We start from the raw sequence: 21,146 nt of genomic DNA on the forward strand, positions 1-21,146 counted from the left end.
TGTTGGTTCCTTCCTCGCCAGTAAATGTCAGATGTTATTTCTTTATAAGAACAAAACAGCTTGAGAGCAAATCTGGTAATTTCTGGGTAAAATTCTCCTAGGTTGAATATTAGATAATTCAGCCCTGTGAGTAATCACAAACTCCCTAGTAGTTAATATTCTCTTAAAATAATAATTTTAACATTTAAGGTCTAAATAAGTTTGCAGAGATTTACTACTTTTTATTGGAAAATAAGAAAATATGATTAGTCATTTTGAAACATACTAGAGGAGACTTTGAAATCATAAACACTTTCATGAGATAAGGGTTAATCAGTATCTTTAGGCCTTTTGATCCCAGTTATAGAAATTACACCAAAAGCATTTCACTGGTATTTTATGAAAACTCTCCCTGTTTTCTAAAGAAGTTTTAAACCCAATCACTTCAAATATTTTTTTAATGAAAAAAAGAAAAACTACAAGTGGGAGCCAGCGATGAGACCCAGATGTGAAGCTGTGGGATATTATTCCAGACACATCTGGCTGCCCATTGGCCACTATGGTGGTGGTGTTATTGTTTATAGAGTTGCTTTTTTACATGTGACACAGTTAAACTTCAGATGGACAGTCTGGAGACTTCTGTGTTTATCTGGATGTTAATTTCTTTGAATGGGCTTTGAATCAAAGGCCTTTCTTAATAGGCCTTTGATTCATCCGCTGAGGAGTGTTTTCTAATAAAGAATGATTACTTCCCCTGGTGGCCACATACATGTGTATCGTTGTAGGCTTATGCTTCCTCTGTACCAACTGGCAAGTTGTAACTCTCTGCAGCTTGCTTAAGTTGAGGGAGCTCAAAGAATGAATACAATCACATAGAAGACTTAGGTTGAATTATCTTTGGTAGAAAAAAAGTTGAAGTTCAAATTTATGTGGACAGTCTTCTTAAATATATGCAGCGTAGTGAAAAAGAAGGGGAAGAATTACCTCTGAGCAAAGAGTGATATGATCTGCTATAATCCTGATGCTACTTTTTAATGGGGCTGCCTTGTGGGAATCCCAGGTAGGAATGACATTTTCATGAAATGTACTCTAACTCATAAATACCTGCCATGAGATTCAGCCTCAGCTTATTTCTAACACTCAGCACAGAGTTCATGTTTGGTGAGTGGGTATTTCTGCTTGCTGTAAAGTCCTCTTTGTTATTTTACTGTTTGTGTTTCTTTTAGTTGAGCTTTTAATCGTTGGCATTATTTAACAACAAAGGGTTAAAGATAAGGTCTTGCCACTGAGCACAGGGTTGCTAGCATTAAGAAGAGCATTTGTAACTCAACAGATTTGGGCACAAGTTTATTGTGCTAGGACTTACTAGACCCTAGATTCAGAGGTCAATAAAAACAAGTCCTTGCACTCAGAGAGCTTACAGTCTAGTCGTAAAGGCCAGGAAAAAAGCCATAATACAGTTTGACAGGTGCTTTAATAGGGGGATACGCACAGTGCTAAGGGAGCTGGCCAGAGGCAAGGAGGGGTGGTGGATGGTTAGGTGGGATTGTCTGGAGGACTTGATGCCTGCATTGAATTGTAACAAAGAAGTTAATGATGTAACCAACACAGAAGAGTCCTTCCACTGAGAGTGAGTATCAGGCTCCTGGTACAGAGACTGTACCTATGAAGTACCTATGAACCTCAGAACTAGCCCAGTGAGGCTGGCTCATAGGGTGGGGTTGGGAGGTGGGAGGGAAGGTTATAAGAGATTAAGCAGAGAAAGTAGAAAATAACAGATCATGAAGGATGCTCTATGACCTGGATTTTATCTTGAAAGTAGTCTGAGCCATTAAAATAGTTTCAGCAGAGGAGAGACTTAACCAAATGCATATTTTGTTAAAGTTATATTGACAACGGATAGAGAGTGGAGTAGGTGAGGGTAGAGCCTGGCAAGCCTGGAAGCAGAAAGCCATTTAAAAGACTGCTGTCTTCATCCAGACAAGAAATTCATTTAGGAGGCTCTGACCTTAAGGAAAGAAAGAAAACATACATTCGAAAGGTAGTGAGGAATTAGTGAAACACAGTATATGGAGATGAGGAAGAGGGAGGAATAAAAATGAATGTGGAGTGTCTGGTAATGTCAGTGCAAAGCACTCATGGGATGAATGTTGGAAGAGGGAATGTTGGAAGAGCAGTAGGTTTTTGTAGAACAAGCTCATTTTCCTATGCATTGCATCTGATGTGTCTATGGACAGCCTTGAGAAATCCCCAGGAGCTGTAAAATCTGCACCTCAAAGAGAAATCCAGCCTAGGGATAAAGATTTGAACATTGTCAGTATATTAATGCTTATTAAAGCTATTGATGAGTTCACCCAGGGAACATGTGTAGATAGAGACAAACAAGAGGGCAGAAAAGAGCTCCCCTTGGAATATAGGTAACAGAAGAAACTGTAGGGACTAAAAGGAGTGGTTCAGAAGAAGATCAGGAGAGAAAGATGTCATGGAAGCCAACCTAGGAGAAAGGAAGGAGTAGCCCAAACGTCAGGTAACACAGAGAGGGCCGGCAGCGAGTGCAGTTTCGTAGTCATTGGCGACTACAGGAAGCACATGTGGAACGTGTGTTGGGAGTAGAAACCAGATTGCAGTGGGTTGAGACATGAAGTTGATATTAAGTATGCCACGACTTAAAAAGAAAGTGCCATTTAAAGTATATAATATAGCACGTGTCTGTCGGAATAAGAATGTTTTCCTTGTGTTGTCATCTTGGCATAATCCATCCTTGTGACTTCTTCCATTCAGTACCCTGAGCTGATGGTCGCTTCCTACAACAACAACGAAGATGCTCCCCACGAACCAGATGGAGTGGCCTTGGTTTGGAACATGAAGTTTAAGAAAACCACACCAGAATACGTCTTCCACTGTCAGGTGGGAGTCAGCATTGTAAAAATAATTTACATCTCCTGCTAGACCAAATATAGTTCATGCTGCCTTGCATCTGTTTTATGTGGAGAAGAAGAACCGAGTTTAAAAATGGAATTGTTGACAATTTTGGAAAACTCCCCCGCAGTAACCTAATGTTTGGGGAGAGTGGCAACCCTCTCCAAACAGTTAGGAAGCCTGGTCGGGGACTGTGTGTCATTTTCTTTCTATTTAAAACAGGCCCCATGAGGATGAGTTTATAAAGACCTCGCACTTAGGGAGAAATCCGGGTGTACCGCTTCCTCTGCTTAGCAGGGACATATGCTGGCCCACCCACGTGGACACCCTCAGAGCAGTACCATTTCAAGCTCCCTCTCTCTGAAATGCAGTTCAGTGGGATTTTGCCAACTTCAAGTTTATGGGTGCCACCTTGCTTCACAGATAATAATACTTTTGTAGCCAGTTTAGGGAAAGATTTATCATCATCTTTCTCGAACTGTTGAGAGCTACACATACTGTTTCCGGTTTGCAACTAGTTTGGGATATTTTACTGCTGGTGTCTACTGACACGTTGCTCTTCTGTTCCATTCCACACAATACAGGCTGAAATTATGTCACAATTGCACACATTCGGCTTTGCCCTGTTGCCATGACTCTGCTGAAATGATAGGCCTTGATCGTGGCCAATGCACCAACCCCTTTATTAATGCCCCTCCTGTGATTATACACAGGATAATGCAAACCAACAGTCTAGCTCAAAGTTGCACTTCCTCAAATATTACAATTCAGAGGTCCTGAGTGGCAGATTACTCTGAAAACAGATACGTTAGTTGAAGAGGGTGGGTAAACCTGTTGATATTTGGAAGCTTAGTGCCATTTTATATCTAAGAGCTGAGTATCTTTTTGAACTAAAATATGTTTAGACTTTAGAACATTATCAGATATAATTTGGGGAACAAGAGCTGCTGGAATAAAAGTCCCAGCTTCAGCCTGATTGAGTAACCTCTAACTCTGACCATGTTTTTCTAATTTGCTGTCTTAAAAACAACAAGAAGTCCTGGTCTACATAGTAAATAACCTTTATTTTTTGAAGCTTTGAAATAAGAACAGTTTTTCTTTCTTTTTTTTTTTTTTAGATTATCGAATTTGTCAGTCTGATATGTCCTTTCTGTAAACATAGAAGCACAAAATCCTAATTTTATTCAGCTTAAAGAGTTTTGCTGAATTACCAAGAAAATTCTAAAAGGATTATGGGATAAGCAGAAGCACATTTTTTGAGAAACAGTGCCATTTAAACTATTTTGATATGGTATAAAGCATATATTGAATTTTTTTTTTAACTTAAGAAGTGACACTATATTGTTTTGGTCAATGTACATAATGTTTGTCATAATTTAAATATTTTTATTATACTAACTGATGAGAGGTAGCCTATGACGATAACAATTTGATAATGTGCTCAATATTCACACCATTGCGTAGTAACAGCGCAGCAGGAACTAATAATGCTGAGTGAAGACGCAGATTCCAAAAGTCTTTGGAATTAATTGGAATTTTCAAATTATCTGTTTTATCACACAATGGTTAATACCAGTATTGGCTGAACAGAGCATTCTTTCTTTCATCTCCTAGTATCTTTGGGATCATTTACTCAACGCTTCACCACAACACATTTAACCTATTTTTAGTTGCCGGCTTAAATAGTCCAATATATGTGTTTTAGAAGAAGATGTACACTTGGCTTTTTGTCAGAAGCACTCTGAATATCCAAGCGGAAGATGTTGACTAAAACGTCTCTATATTCCCCAAATTCCTACTACTCTCTTCACTTCATCTGGTGACCAAAAGCAGATGCGGGTTCTAAACTTCACGTGGCATTCTCACTGAGGAAGGGGAGAATTTTAATACTTTTAAACTTTGGTGTTAAGTGACATGTGCAAAAGAACAGTCTTCTGATTTAAACATTAATCACATCTAAAAAATACCTTCACACCAATGTGTAGACTAGTTTTTAACCAAAAAACTACGTACCAGAGCCTAGCCACGTTGACACATAAAATTAACCATCATACCTGGATTTTACCTCAGAGCAATCCAGGAAACTACTACCTTTCACAACTCCTGAAGTCCTACTGATTTCAGATCACTTTGGGCTAATAATAAGCAGATATACCTAGAGTGGTCAACTTTGAAATTATTAGACATTGGGAGCTTTTCTAAGAGGCGAGGAAAAAATAATTTGAGGACATGGGCAATGTCTCTTGTGACATTGATCTATGAAAGTAAAAAAGATGTTAACATGTTTTGAGAGTCTACTTTTTACATTGTTTGTCGTAAGCTCCTATTACTCCCTAGATGAGAAACTGTGGCTCAGAGAGGCCGTGAACCTGGGCAGGTGCCTGTAAATGGCAAAGCCAGGTTTAAAGTCAGCTCATTCTTACTCTGAAGCCCGTGTATTGCCTCCTGCTGCCCTAGTTAGGAATTCAGCCAGTTAACGCCCTGCAGGTGTGTGGCATGGGGGTCAGGGGAGGAGTGAATAGAGAAAAAAATGGAATGGAGATGTGTTTTCCATCTTAGCTGATCATTGCAATCACCTGGGCGACTTACCGATGCCTGCGTTTCACCCTACTGATGCCTGTGTTTCACCCAGAGATTCTGATTTAATTCGTCGGGGGTGCAGTCTGGTCATTTTTAAAAGCTCCCAAGTGAGTTGAACATGCAGCAATAGTTGAAAACCACTGGAATGTAGAGGAGAGATGCAGAAAGGGGATGATAGGTGATGAAACTAGTTGGCTTCTTTATTTGGAAGTGTGCCCATCATTCCTTTTTCCCCTTTGGCCCAAACTAGAGTGGCGTTTTTTGCCTTTGGTACTCTGATACCCTCCCACCTGACCCTATTTGAGAAATTTCCTAACTCCCTGCCCCTTCCTGCTTCACCTCCACGTGGAGGGGGTGGAGACCTCCACGCCCCACGCCCCACGCCCTCCTCCCCCACACACTTATTTCCTTGTGCGTACTCATTGTTGGGATCTGCGTCTGTGGTGGTCAGAAGACCTAGAGTTGTTTTTCCGTGAGTGGACTCAAGACCACGTTGAACATGACACAGCGTACATTGGACAGTGCCATTTCTCTTGGGATAGTAACACACCTTGCTGTGGTTGATCTCCGTGAAGTTTGCATCACTGCCAGGTAAGTATTTGGTGGCTGCCAAAAGAAAACAAAAGTACTGTAATACGGAGGATGACTGAACAGAGCATTCTTAAAATTCATAAAATCCAGGGAAGGTGCCGGTGACTTAGTGGATGGAGGTGAGGTGGAGGGAAAAGGTCATAAGGGCAGTTTGGTTACCATGCAGTAACCATGGTAGTGCAGGGGGTAGTTTGGGGAGCCCACAGACTCAAAATACACATGAGAGAAGCCAAAGTGGCCACTCACAGACCTATCCCTTTCCTTCCTGTGTCCTTCCGGTTCATTGGGAACGCTTATGTATTACAATTGGTCCTTTCCAGGCGTTATCTCACTGGAATTGGGTAGATTGAATGTGCTTCCACATTGTCCTGTGATGTTCCCATAATTTCAAAATTAGTTTGCTTAGTAAGAAAGAGGACGGGGGGTAAGGAGGAGCTATGAGTGCCTTACGATGATTGTATTTTTTTCATTTTGGAATAATCGCATTCACTAGCCATTTCTTGCTGATCTCTGCTGATTCTTCATATTTTTCACAAGTGTATAGCTGCAAACAAATCCTGTGGCTCAGAAAGGCTTTGTTGTGGGCACTAGAAAACAAATGCACAAGATGCAGACATCAGTTCAGTGTTTCTTTGTAAAGACTGGCAGGCTTTTAGCCTAATCGTAAGAAGATTGCAGGAGGAAGGCTCATTTCTCTCTTGAGAATAGCAAGGCCACATACCTTCTACTTTCGTGGGCAGTTTTCTGTCTTTACTAAAGTGAATTTTTAGTGTGGGCTCTGGTCCTGCATTTTCTATTTTCATTTCAATAAGAGCCATCCGTGCTTGGAAAATATTGGTGGACTCTGCATAGAAATCAGCCACTCAGCCCCGCCGCACCATCTGGCCACGCTCCTGCTGTCTTCTGTAGTGGCTTCCACACACTGTCATTAGATTATGTGTCTGACCACCCTGCATTGCTTACCCTGGTGTGGTCTTTCTCTTTTAAACGGAATGAATAGAATCAGAAAGATATATCTTAGAATTATCTGCATTGAGGTAAGTGGAAAAGCTCTATTTAGAGGCTTGGCATGGTCAGAGGTTTTTATTTTTACTTTTATTTTTTTGGTCCTCATTTGGTTTCTTTGTTCCTGGCATTCTCTTTTTGAGGATTATCTGGCAATGACCTGAAACTGACATAGACCTAAAACTCTCCCGATTTCGGGGTGGGGTGGGGAGCAGAATGTGAAGTGGGGTTGATACCAGCTAACCTCATTTGTGCCGGTGTTTGAAATCCTCAGCTGACTTTTTCCCCATGTGCGATGCGACTTTGCTTCTCATTAAGATTCTATAAAGGTTACAGGTGAGATTGCTGCTACAGTTTTAGCCGTCCAGCATTTGGTTCTGTGTGAGGTTCCTGCTGACCTCATCACCCCCACCCTCCCTGTGAGGAGTGATGAAAACACAACTGGGAACGTGGGCTGCTGGTGAGGGGAGCAGACAGAAAGGCAGGACTAGGCAGCTCTGTATCTAGCTGACCACACTGCTGAGCGGCCTTGGGGCAGTTGTCGAGGCGTTGCTGTCATGTCATGGAAAGAAGACTTCCTCCAGTCTCTGGAACTGTGAGGTTTATTGCCATAAATTTGATTTCATCTCCCATCAACTTTTGTCCCTCCCCCAGCCTGGATTGTGGTCTCCAATCCAAATGAACAAATCAGCTATGGACACAGAGGTATAAATTAAATGAAATTTCCAAGGTGTATTTGACCAGAGGAGTGCTGGAATTTGACCTGAGTCTTTTTTAATTAAAGGAAGGATAACTTCCATATGGCCTGAGTGCTTTTTTTAAAAAAGAGTAATTTTCTAGGCTTTTCTTTTCGATGTGGCAAGGAGTGGTTACTCAGTGGAGGTCAGAAAAGAGAAAGGGTGAAAGAATAGAAAGTTGTTTGACAACTGGGGTTACGTATTCAATATAATCTCCCCAGATGACAAAGTGAGGACACGTAATAGGTGCTTAGTAATTGGAGAACAAACTCCAGGGACAAGGACGTGCTAACTAATATAAGACCCAGTTTTCAAAGGCGATGCTGGATGGACTGCAGGATGGAGAAGCCCAAAAGAGGAAACCTCACCATTGTTGTATAGATTGTGAATACGCATTTTGAAGTACACAACTATGGATAATTGAGGAATACATGTGATATAAAGGTAGAATTAAACTCGTACATGAAAGATGCAGATTATTTGGATCAGACAAGAACAGCAGCAACACAGCAGTGCTAGTTTGTGTCTTTAGGAAAAAGCATAAGGGAGTTTACATGTACATGCTGAAATGCAATGCAGACACTCGGAAACACTTCTTTTATGCCAATTGAATATGACTGGTCCGACGATCAAGGCTTGAACTAGACACTGATTCTTATTAAACCAAACAGCAGGAACTTCTTTTTCTGTTTTGGCCCAGGAAGCTGGAAGCAGAAGAACTGCCTTGCCAGCTTTCATTCTTTATCTGCCCACTTTCTAGAATCTTCTCCAAAAATTAGCATAAGAAGCAAAATTGGTCATTGGGATACATCTACGGAGATTAGAGTTATCAGCAGGATTATAGCACATAGATTGTATGAGAGCTGATTTCTCATCTGAAAATAGCAGTGAAGGAGCTGTATACCTGACAAGTGACCCAGTGAGCTATCAGATTCACAGGATGCCATGAGAGTCCACCTTTGAACAAATTGTTTTAAAATTGTTTCCTTTGTCTTGCCACGTCATATTGCAAGTGATCAAGCTGAAGTTTAATATTATTACAAAGCTACCCAAGACTGACTAGCGTTTGCTCTGCCCCATTAATGTGCACATAGGTTGGAAGCACAGAACCCAGCACTGAAGATTTTACTTAGTTCCCTAAATGCCCTTCCCTCCTCTTGCCATGCCCTGTGCTAAAACGGTCTGAACTGGGCTTTCTGTAGTTGTGCTTCATCAAGAAATTGCCCAGGAATTACTGGTGCTGTGCAATGAGCTCCAGACAACAGAATGAGCGAGGTTTCCGGCCTGTCACTCCCCTTGTCTCCCCCTCCAACCCCCACCCACCTGGCCATTCACTAAAGTCACAAGAGCTTGGTCTAAGGGAAATACATATTTTTAGGGATCTGAGTTGAACACCAATGGGGTTCTATTTACCTCTTAGGATTATTGTGAGGATAAAAGATAATATAGGTGTATTAGTCTGCTCAGGCTGCCATAAGAATATCATGGATTTGGTGGCTTCAAACAACAGAAAATAATTTTCTCATAGTTTTAGAGCTGGTAAGTTCAAGATTAAGGTGCCAGCCATTTTTGTTTCTGGTAAGGACTCTCCCTGGCTTATAGACAACTGCGTTTCAGATATGTCCTCACAGGGAGAGAGAGCGAGTAAGCTTTTCTGATGTCTTAATACCATCACAGGGACTTCATCCTCATGACCTCATCTAAACCTAATTACCTCCCAAAGGCCCCGTCTTCAAATACCTTTACATTGAGGTTTAGGGCTCCAAATATGAATTTTAGGGGAACATAATTCTGTGTATCGCAAGAGGTGAACATGCTTTGAAAAGATAAAAAGTATTCTCTCTGCATTTGATTGTTTCTCTATTATTGCATGATAGTCCATCCCATGGAAGGAAGCTTAAACTTGGGTATTCTTATTTTCCTTGCTTGAGTAATTTGCAAAGTAATTTCACCTATCTTAGATTCACTCATTCACTTACTCATTTATTCATGCATTCAAAAAACATTTATGGGGTACCCTCTATGACCAGGTCCTCACAGCAACAATAGGCTAGAGCTGAGAAGAGGCTGTCTCCTCTGCGCAAGAACTCTTCGGTTTGCCCCAATCCCCACCGTGCCCTAATTGCCATCACCTGGCCAGCTCCTCATTGATTACATCCCTACATGTGCTTTTTGTATACAGATGCCAAGTGAAGAGGAAACCTGAGTCAATTCCAAAGTTCTCTCTTCCCAATCATTTACACTTTTGTTTCATAAATAAATGATGATGAGATATTTACTGAGTCCTAGGAGGCAGTTAAGCACATAATGGGTAAGAGTGGGCTAGAGGGCCATACAGCCTGGGATTGTAATTTGGGTCGCACCACTTAAAAGCTGTGTAACTTTGGGCAAGTCGTTACATAAGAGTCAAGTAAATGAACACATATAAAGCATTTAGTGTCAGGCACAGAATAAGTAACCAGTGAATGTCAGCTGCAGTTATCTACTATGTAGGACTGAAATTCAAAATATGTAACAATCTGTATGGCACTGTCCAGATAGCAGGGATTAGGGCCCTCTTTGTGTCAGGCATCACATCTTTAGTTGCTGAATGGGGGAGGTCATGAGTGAAGGGTGCAGGAGGGAGGGTGCAGGGTGGCTGGCAGCAGGGAGGATGTGGGGAAAAGCATTTTTCTAACAAGTACAAGATAATCTCAATATTTTGATAACTGGTACTGTTGTACGGGTACAAACGGCTGAAGTCGTGTCCCTGCTATTGTGCTTCCGCCATGTACTAGATATGGATGCATTGGCTTCTTGCCGAATTGCTCATGCCCACTGCCTCAGGCACAGGCTTCATAAGGGAACCTACTGGTCTCTAACATAGCTCACATGGCTGCACTGCATTCTGTATCGACTCGCTGGCCATTGCCGTGCTGAACTTACTCTGTAGACCCTGGAGCAGGAGTAAGGAAGATGGGGCTGACCAATTGTTCTCCTTTCACCTAAGCCTAGGTTAGTGTCTCTGTTAAGAGCTGTTTCTCCTAGAGACTTGTGATCCAGGCCCCTCGGGTGGGGCTTCCATCCCCTGAAGTCTCAGATTGTGCTTTTCCTTTATCCTACAGCATTTTAATACAGGCAGAAGCAGGTTTAAGGTCCACCAGGCCGTCTGAAAGGAAAGAGACGTCTCAGAAAGGCAGCCCTCTCCCTCAGAGGTGTGGGTGTGGAGGATTCCTTTCCAGGAAAGGGAACAGCAGCCAGGAACGGACGGTCGCGGTGCCCCAGACCGTGTCAGCGCCTGCCAGGAGTGTTCCAGGTGCGACCATCTCTGAGGGGGTGCCAGTGCATTGCTTCGGCTTCTCTAAATTCTAGGCACAGACTCGCTGTGGACTTCAGGCCATCTGTTTCTAAAGAATGGACAATTTTCCCCTTTATGAACTTGACCAAAACCTTCGCATTTGTGTGTGTGTGTGTGTGTTTCGGTTGCCTAATACTGTCGGATGAAATGGGTTTAATAAATACAGATATGTGCTTATTCTCCAATAGTCACATTATTATTTCAATTTATTTCAGACAACGGCTCTCAGCAATAACGCTGATCATTCTATTTTTTAAATTAATTTTTGAAATTATTTAGAAGCATTATTTTCAAAGAGAATTTGTGGAAGGAGAATCATCATCCTTACTTCCAGGGAAAGTTTTTTTTTAACCTTTGTTGTGACAAGTGGTCCACACTTTGCTTTTGGCATGCTTATATCTGATTTATAATTTTTAAGTATGTTCATTAGTAGCCAAAGAATTGAACAAAATGTTGCTTTTCTTAGGCGAAAGATTTAGCTAGTGGGTTTTTAATTGTAATCTCCTCATAAATGCATTGAGTTTATATGTTATATGCTACAAATCATTGTTGCCATAATCAGTTTATATCTACTTTTTGTTGTTACTGGTCTCTAAAGTTGATGTGTTTTCTCCTTTTGACTTGTTTAAAAAGTATTTCCAGCACCTACGTACAATAAGGTGTGTTTTTTTAACAACTTCTTTGCTTCTTGATAACATGGGCATTAGGTTGGGTAGTTGAAATTAAATTTTTTCCTTATATACAACAAAAACCTTTATTTCTTTAAAATGAGTTTGTTGTAAATATGGTCTTCTGAAGAGAGAAAGGGACAGGAGCAAAATGTATACCCAAGTGCCTGCACGCACACACCCAAGACTCTAAAATCCTAGTCAAAAGCTATATTTCATAAAAGAGAATTATAGTAATGTTGATGGTTTGCCAAAACCTCAAGCAGTGACAAAATCCACAGAGTGTCCTGGAAGGGATGCCTTTGCAAAACCATGCCTCTCCAGATGGTTTGGATTAGAGATGTTTAAAAACACATGGCAGCATTAGTTTGGTTTAGAATTCATAGTTAATTCAGTAGATAAAATAATGCAAATTTGAAACCCTAGCCTGTGTATCAGAAAAATCATCAAATCTTATGATTGCTCTTAGGGGAGGTTGGTATGTGATGTGTTGATTTTTAAATGATCTAATTGAAATAATAAAATTAAGCAAGAAGGGGTAAAAAAGGGTTGAAAATACAAGAGTCTAAGTAAAGACTTTCTTCTTTGCAGAATATCTATTCCTTTAAGCTGTCATATCCAATCAATTTGTATGGGATTCGACAGCCAATTGTCATTTCCTGAGATAAACTATATAAAGAGGTTGTGTTACAGAGGCAGCATGAAAAGAAAATGGAAAAAAATAATTCCAGAGCATGATACAGAGAAAGGCTAAAATGTCCTTAGAGCCCACGAAGTGTGGCCGGGATCCCCTCACCTCACTAAGAACAGCAGATAAGCAGCTTACGCACAGGTTTTCCCTTTGGCTTATTCAGCTCTTTCCCCTGCATGTACTGTTTCCGAAGGAAAGTGCTCTTGGTCTACATTTTAGAATTTTGCCGTATATGTGGTTTTTAATCTTGGTGGGGCTCTGTGTGAACAGTGATGTCAGACACTGTGCTCTCCTGCGAGAGATGTATAACACTTACCCCAGGGCCCCAAAAGGCTCCATCACTAAAAGCCTGGCTCCTCCTGTCCCCTTCCTTGTGTCTAAAATCAAAAGTATCCCACCCTCTGATCCCACAGCTGGGCAGCTGGCAAACAGCTCCTGGAAAAGAACTTCTGTATGGGAACCGTATTCCTGTAATGATGTCTATTATTGTGTGTGCTACCTGCAGCACAAATAGAAGCATTCAGCTATGTTAAAATTGCCACTAGGAGAATGTTCATCCAAGAGCTCAAAGCCTTTCAGAAAATACGAGACAAAGATTCTACAAAAATAGAGCCAGGGGGTTTCAAACAACAGTTGATGGGCTTCTAAGGGCTTGCTTCTTAAAGGTGGCACATTATTTCATGCCCCCAGAAAGGAACACATTTTGAGAACTTTTCTAAGTTTAAAAATTAGAATTGTGGCTCTTAATGTCTGAAAAGAGCTCCACAATCAAAGCAAATATGCTCCTTTAGCCACAGAGTACACACACACACACTGTACACACATACACACAAAGAAAAACGTAGGGGAGAGTGGGCAGATCCTGTGAACAGAATTTGTGTGGGCTCATGGAGATTTCCATAATTTTTAATTGAATTTTGTTTTAGCAACAGAGACGTATTAGCCAATCTTAACTACTGGTCCCGAGTTCTCCATCCATACTCAATATTTGTAACCAGAGACTGTATTTTTGTTTCATCTTCTAATCATTTTTTTGTTTGTTTTGTTTGCTTTCTGTTTTTAATAAATGGAAAGGCAAACCCCAGCTAAGTCCAATTACCATTGGGTGGGGAGAGGAATTTTTTTTTTTGCTTTTCATGTTGTTTTGGGGGTGTTTGTTTCTCATATATGAATTAATACTTTTTCCACGAGACCTGTTAATATGTAGGATTGTAGAATTTCAGGGTGTGAAGGAACCTTTCTGGTTTTCTGGACCAGCTGCCTATACAATGCCTGAATTCTCTCAAATGATTCCTTCCTCCCCTGCCAAGTCATCATCTCACCTTGCTTGAACATGGCTCATACCCTTGTCCCAGGGCAGACCACCCCATCTCTGGCCAGTGCTGCAGTTTCCCAGTGTGCGTGCGGCACAAGGACAGTCCACCCTAAAGGATTGCTCATCAGAGGCAAAATGTCGAGGGGAGGGAGTCCGGGAGCAGGGCAGCTGGCTTTGGGTTGCTTTGGGAGTGGGAAAGCACTTAAATACACTACTGCCTGCTCTCCTCCAGCCCCACCTTCCTCATGTGTCTCTCCATCTTCGTCCTCACCTGCCTCCTTTCACATCATGTCATCAAAGGCATTGACAACATATGTCAATCTGTTGCCATTAAAATTCTTGAAAAGACTTCACTTTGGAGGAATGTACTCAGGGGAAGCTCTCCTTGTGCCCCACCAGCCCGGTTGTACCTGTGTTCTACCTCCTCCCCCGGCCCCTCTACCACCTGTCAAGCCACACTTCTGATCATGCCCTCTACCTGTTTCGTGGCATTTTCTTCAATATGCTTGGTCAAATGGTGAGGACTTGCTAAACTTCACAACTGGATTTCACCTGATTTTCCCCTTGAAATAGTGAAAGCTGCTGAGATAGGCTTAAATAAACCTTCTGCCTTCAGAATGTCACAATATGTTCTCCCCTTTGTAAGAGGGACATTTGAGCCAAGTTTATAAAACATCACCAATTCAGACAACTTGGAGAAAGAAGGCCAGTTCTTAAATCAGATATGGCTTGCTAGAGGAGACCTGGATAACTGAATTTTTTTGAAAAGTAAATAATCATACCCTTCCAACTATCCTTTGTATAAATGGGAATTTTCATATATCAGGTCCTCTGATATGATATCTGCTGATTTGGGCATTGTTACTCTTGGTGTTAATATATTGTCATTTCTGTATGTGATAACTGGAAATCAAACATCGGGGGCCTGATTGCTTTAAGGAAAAGCTACAAAGGTTTTGTTTGTATATGATGGGACAAAAATGGAGCTTTGGGAGCTTAATTCTGAGACAGTGAAGAGCTGCAAAATATGATACGTTGGGAAGAATGCAAGTGCAAAAATAGGGCAAGTTTTTTCATTTTTACCTACTGAATACAATGTGCTATACCCCTTGGCTGGTGGCAGGTCAGCCCAAAGAAAAGCACTCTAGGTATCTGCAGAGCATATTTTTTAAAAGACCGATGGATTTTTGCTGCCTAGTTCACATGCATCAAGATAAGAAAGATGATGACTTGGAAAACAGGCAATATCAGTTAAAACAAAGTTTGGTACAAATGCTGAGACCTATATTAGAATTTTTTATGCCCAAAGCCTGATTACTCGGAGCCTGAATCCTATTCTCTCTCTCTCCCTGGCAGTGAGCCCGAGGGGCTACGATCCATTTCACTCGTTCAGCGAGTTCTGTTACTGCTCGTGTTCCAGCAGTGAAGTCAGACCAAGAGGAAAGGCAGCTCGCTGGGCTGCTCAGATCCGTATCCACTCAAGCCGCTCTATTTATTATTCCACTAGGGAGTACTCTGCCCTTGAAGGCTGATCCGATGAGGGTGGGATGGCAGGCAGCAGGTATGCCATGAACAACAAACCCATATTCTTAACATGTGTTTACTTTGAGTAACTCTCCTCCTTTAAAATACCTCTTGATTTTAAATCCACATCCTGATTTGCCCGCTCTTGTTACCATGTTCTGCTGCCTGTTCTGAATTAATGCTTTGAGGTGGTCATTCCCCGGAAAGAAGAAAGGAAAATGAGAACAGAGATGCAAAGTTGGGAATGTGAATGAAAGAGAATGGGAGAAAGCTGAAGGAAGGGGATCATTAAGTAGAGTCTGTTTTCATGAGCTAGGTTTTCTTTGAGCTGTGGAAGGCACGAGAGGTAGAGGAAGAAGAGAAATACAAGAAAAAGTCACTCAAAAGGTGATCTGTCAACATCCCTACGGAAGAGTGGAAATCATTTTTTGCAATAGAGCTCAATTTACAAAGATTATTTTCATTCTCCGTCACATTTCATCTCAAAGAATTGATATAATCTAAAAAGTGGTTAAAATTATTAAAATAGTTTCTGTAGCAGAAAATTAAATGATTTTACTAACTGTCAAAGTCAGTGTTTAAACTGAGATAATTTGAATTATATTTTATATAGTGATCATGTCACTGGGATGTCTAAACATTCTTTGTAAAAGTAATAATCCCTGATTCTGATTTTTTATCAACAGAAAACTGACTAAAGGTGAGATATATTATCCACCAATCGCTGTTATTTGTAAAACCTGCAGAGAAGGCTGGTTTTCTTGAGGAATTCTGAGTTAAAATATTCTTCACCTGGGAATTATTAACCCTTTAAGGAGCCTTTCTACTTTTTTCTCAGGTATATTTTCAGCTCAGAGGATCATGAAACTTCTTCAAATATTTGATTTAGAATATATTTAAAAGTGCAGTAGCAAAATCTCATGCTCTTAAATATAAAGTAGAAATATTATGTCGCTTGATGTCATCAAATTCATTTTCCCTATTTCTATCTGTGTATCAATTCATCTATCTACCTATTGAATCCAGGTTTTCCTAGGCCACACCAGACTGGTTAAATGAGGTCTTGTTTACGGTGTAAACCATATTTCTATAGTTCTCATCCCCTCTGCAATTTAAGATTTCTGAGTTCTTCAAATTCTGCCACTTTTCTTTTTGGACGCTTCTAGAGGAGGTTGCAAGTATGTACCTAAATAAGGTTCCAGGGACTGCCTGTGACACTGAGGGCAGCTTGCTGGAACTCCAGCACCCGGGCCCCACTGCCTTCCCCTGTGCTGTGACCCCATCAGACACCTCAGGGCTGGCCCTCGCTCCCTCCAGAGCGAGCTTCACAACCATGTGCTGGTTTCTGATGCTGCAGCGTCACCTTGATGCCATGCTCCAGAGCCGCGAACAGCCCAGTGACTTCTAGAACTGAAGCCAGTCAGGTCAGGGCGTGCTCCACGAAGATGGAGACAGAATAATTTTTTCCCCTAAGTGTGTACTCTTTTTGTCAAGGAAGCCTAAGTAAGGCAAGCTGGCACCCCACTGTCTTCAAAGGTCCTAATACATACAGTCTATATATTTTACCAGTAGCACCCTAATGCCAGCAGAGTTCTGGTGGCCCTGTCCTGCTGGTCTGCTATTCGTAACTACCTGAATGGTGAACACTGCTTAGGTTCAAACCTGACTACCTGTTTAACTTGACTTCACGTTTGAAAAAGGGTCCTCTTTACTTCCGTGCTGGGACAGTCTACATTTTCATCCAGAACAGTTCAACAGACGCTTACCACGCCTAGACCGTGCTCGGTGCCGAGGCCGCAAGCAGGAATAAAACACGGTCTGCACCCTGCCTGCCTGTGAGGACCGGGTCTCTCTTCGCCCAGGTCGCAAGCAAGAATGAGTGACCTGAGGTCACTGCAGTCTACAAAACTGAAATAATTGGTGCATATTTTACCCAGAACACCCCCACTGTGGTTGTCACCCAACTTAAGACTTATTGTGAAAGGTTGAAAGTGGAGTGGAGATAGGAGTGGCTAGGTTAGTTTGTGGCAAAGGCCTCTGGAAATCTGAGCTAGCTTGCCTGAGGAGGGAGGCGACCTCACATGAAGAATACCTACCTCCTACCTCAAGATCCTGCAAATGGTTTGGGCATGGTTGGTGAACCACAGGTATTCCTAAGGCTGGTTCGCATTAGACAGGGAAAGCCAGAAGCCTCGCTTTCCCTCATCCTTGCTGAGGAATGAAGCCAATAAAGTCAGTTACTCTTTAGACGAGTGAGTGCTGTTCATTTGGTAGAGAATGTTCCTGGGGAGGGACTGACCAATAGACGCCACTGAAGGGCTTTTGGGGGCAGGGGGAGGGCACAGCTAGGGAGTAGTTCAAGTCATGCAAGAATCAGTGGCAACTCTGTTAACATCATTAAGTTAAATCGACCTAAATCAAAATCATGAGGAAAACCTTGCCTTTGTGCATATATATTTTTTGCATATATATGTATATATATATTATATATTATCATTCTGCAAATGAAACATGTAGTTCAAAATCTGGCACGATGACTCTCTACATAAGACTGAATTCTACAGAAGAAAAATTCCTAAGAGAAGTTTGTGTTGCCAGATGCTTGGCCTCATGTAGTCAAAACATTTCGAATGTGTTCTAAAATAGTCTTCCAGATGTGTGACAACATGTAGCTAGCTATTTAGCCCTTGTCTACATTTTGGAAGGTGTGGGGGGGTGGGGGGTGGAAAATTATTTATTCAAATTATACAGGAAAATGAAACTCTTATTGCTTTCTTGGTCTGATTGCCTTGGAAAAAAGTAGTTTAATTTTTTTTTTTTTTGGCCTTTTGACCAATTTCTTCAACTCTGCATTTGACCTGGCAAGTATAGACACAGATAGAACTTTCCACAGTACCTTGTATTTACCATATGAAAGGCCTTTTTGCTACCAAGTTATGACATTTTCTGACTCTAAAGCAGCTATTTAGAAATTCAGCTTTATTCTGTGTTTGTCTTCTTGATAGTAAATATATATATCAATTTTCCTATTTTCTTTGTATTTTAAAACTCATGTTTAAGAATATGGAATTAAATAAGGAAAAGAAAAAATATAGTAGAGATTGGTTTACCTTTGAACTAGATTTTCCCATAGAAGTTCACATTCTTCAGTGAGAGCTACATGCTATGTTAAGCCCACCTCAGGAGGTTTAAGTGTGCAAACAGTAGGTGCTAAACGTTTAATAATTGCTCAGGAGAATTTGCATCTTGTGAGTCTTGCACATTTATTTCCTCTAGGCCACAGAGAGACGTTTGGTTTGTACTTAAGATAAACAGTAAGTAAATCTGTGGACTTTGTCTTTGATATAATTTGGTATCTTTGCCAGGTTTAAAAGAAGAGAATGCCTGGGGTATCAAATTCGCATGTCAATCTAGTTTTCAATATTTATCTTTTTATCAAGATACTTAAGAACAATGTTTGATTTCCAGTTATTCTCAGTTACTCTTTAACAGCAGTTATATACGATACACTGATACAACTGGGCATTAGGCAAATACTAAGTTGTCATCCCTTTCTGAATACTACAATTAAGTTAAAGATGACAGGGTTTCTATAATTGTTTTGACTAACAACTGGTACAAGTTTTGCCCAAGTGATACAGACTAACAGGCGTAAAATGTCAATTGTTTTAAAACAATTGAATTTCAAAATGAAAATATGTAATTGTCCATCACTAAAGTTCCTATAGACTACCTGCCAAAATCATCCTGAAAATTTACCTGTACGGGTGGGAGAACTGTTGGGTGACAGTTGAAAGTAGATTATTGTCGTATTTTTTAACGCCATGACGATAAATTTTAAAAAGTTTTAACAGCTGGTGTCTGAACCTTGATATGATGGCTGGTAGCACCTCTAGTGGGAGAGTAGTTTGTTGATCGTGCCTTAGATTTGAAGGATTTATTTTGGAGGAAGAAGATACGTGACTCAGGGTGTTAATAACGACAGTGCTTGGGTTTTCCCTGGTAGGATTCCAATATGCTCAGTGCATCTTGACTCCTGCCTGAAGATTACCACCTCCTCTTGTTTTGTTGGTTGATCTGTCTGAAATGGTAATTGGAGAGAGGAATTTAGTATGAAATGGGATGCAAGGGAAGTGGAAAGGCTATGTCTTTGTCTCAGTGTGGCAGTGAGCAATATGCTTAACTTGGTTGGGCAAAATCTGTCACCTGTCTACCAGGTGAAAGAGATTAGGACAGAACCAGAGTGTGTTTCTAAAGCCAAAACAGGGTGAAGTGCACATGAACTTGAATGAGTATGAAGGTTGTGTGTCTGGGAGGGATCAGAAATGTCCAGTATACCTGTGACCGTGGCTTTGGCTAGTGATGAGCTGTGGAAATTAGCTAACCTTATAAATACTTAAAAGTGTTTAGCTTACCATTTTTTCAGGATATTTACAAGTTGATCAAATATTTATTGAATACTGTGGTAGGCAGAATAATGGCCACCTACTAACACCAGGAAACTGTGCGTGTTATCTCACGTGGCAAAGGGACTTTGCAAATGTGATAAATTAAGGATCTTGAGAAGGGGAGATAATCCTGAATTATTTGGATGTGCCCAGTGTAATCACAAGGGTCCTTATAAATGAAAGGGAGGCAGCAGAGTCAGACTTAGAAGGAAATGTGATGATGGAAGCAGAATCAAAGTGATGCGATGTGAGCAAGACTCAACCAGCCATTGCTGCTTTGAAGATGGAAGGTGGCCATGAGCCAAAGAATGGGGCCGCTTCTAGAAGCTGGAATGACGGCGAGGAAATTGATTCTCCCCTCGAGCCTCCAGAAAGGAATGCAGCCCTGCCTCCCCGCTCAATTTTAGTCCTAAGATCCAGAACTCTGAGATAATAGATTTGTTTGTTTTAAGCCGCTCAGTATGAGGTGATTTGTTGCAGCAGCAATAGGGAACAAATAAAAATACCTCCGAGTCCTCAGGACGTGTCTTAGGCACAAAGCATAGCACAGAGAAAGCAGAAGCACATTGCCTGCCCTTGTAAGTGAGGCGTACAAGTCCAACATGCCCATTTTGTTTTGCCCATGAAGAAATGAAACCTGATAGAATTAACATGATTTTCACAGAAAATTATTCTTGATTACCAGTCCATGGATCTTTACACAACAACGTGTATATCCTATGAATAGGGAAAAAAAAAAAAAAAAAATTCCATCCTGCCCCTCCCACACAAGTTTTGTGTGTTACCCTAAAGGCTACTGTCCTCCAACCAAAACAACAAACCGTTTAACCTCAATCTAAGCTTTTATTTGTGAAGGATATTCTATAGAATAAGAGTCCTGCTTTTGCATTCTGAAGAGCTGGGACTCTCTAAAGTCATGAAATGAAAAGGGCGTGGCCTTTTCTCTAGGGCAGTGGTTATTAACCTAAATGAGGCAACTACATTCGAAAGGGGTTGGGCCACATAGCTATAGTCGCAGGCCCTGCTAGAACTTGAGTTTTCTCACCCCTTTTCCTCTGCCTGTTTTCCTTGCAGACTCGAGGTTGCCTAGATGCAGCTGCTTTTTCAGATTCTGAACTAAGAATGGAGTCTGTTTCCCTAACCTTCACTAACCGACTTCCCAGCACACTGTGCGGGTTGCAAAAGAAAATTAACATGGAAAGAAACCCTTTGGAAACGAAAGGAGCCGTGTTAGGTCTCTTGCCATAGTATTTGGAGGGTCTCACGGTTGGTGTCATGTTCAAGTGTGGGGCTTGATTTAATAGAGACAGCCAACAACTGTGGATCTCATCAGATGGGGCCAGAAGCGCATA

At 41.2% G+C, this 21,146-nt stretch overlaps 1 protein-coding gene across 3 annotated transcripts in view; it reads left to right on the top strand.

The window, feature by feature from the left end:
• Positions 1 to 21,146, top strand: part of DYNC1I1 (dynein cytoplasmic 1 intermediate chain 1) — a 317,415-nt gene that overhangs the window by 196,868 nt on the left and 99,401 nt on the right. For all 3 annotated transcript variants that reach the window (XM_057731071.1, XM_057731073.1, XM_057731074.1), the window contains one exon: positions 2,761 to 2,886. In XM_057731071.1, coding sequence (XP_057587054.1) covers positions 2,761 to 2,886 — 126 coding nt within the window. The remainder of the gene's footprint in view (positions 1 to 2,760; positions 2,887 to 21,146) is intronic.

The sequence above is a fragment of the Hippopotamus amphibius genome, chromosome 4 (assembly GCF_030028045.1).
Source record: "Hippopotamus amphibius kiboko isolate mHipAmp2 chromosome 4, mHipAmp2.hap2, whole genome shotgun sequence".
Lineage (NCBI taxonomy): Eukaryota > Metazoa > Chordata > Mammalia > Artiodactyla > Hippopotamidae > Hippopotamus > Hippopotamus amphibius.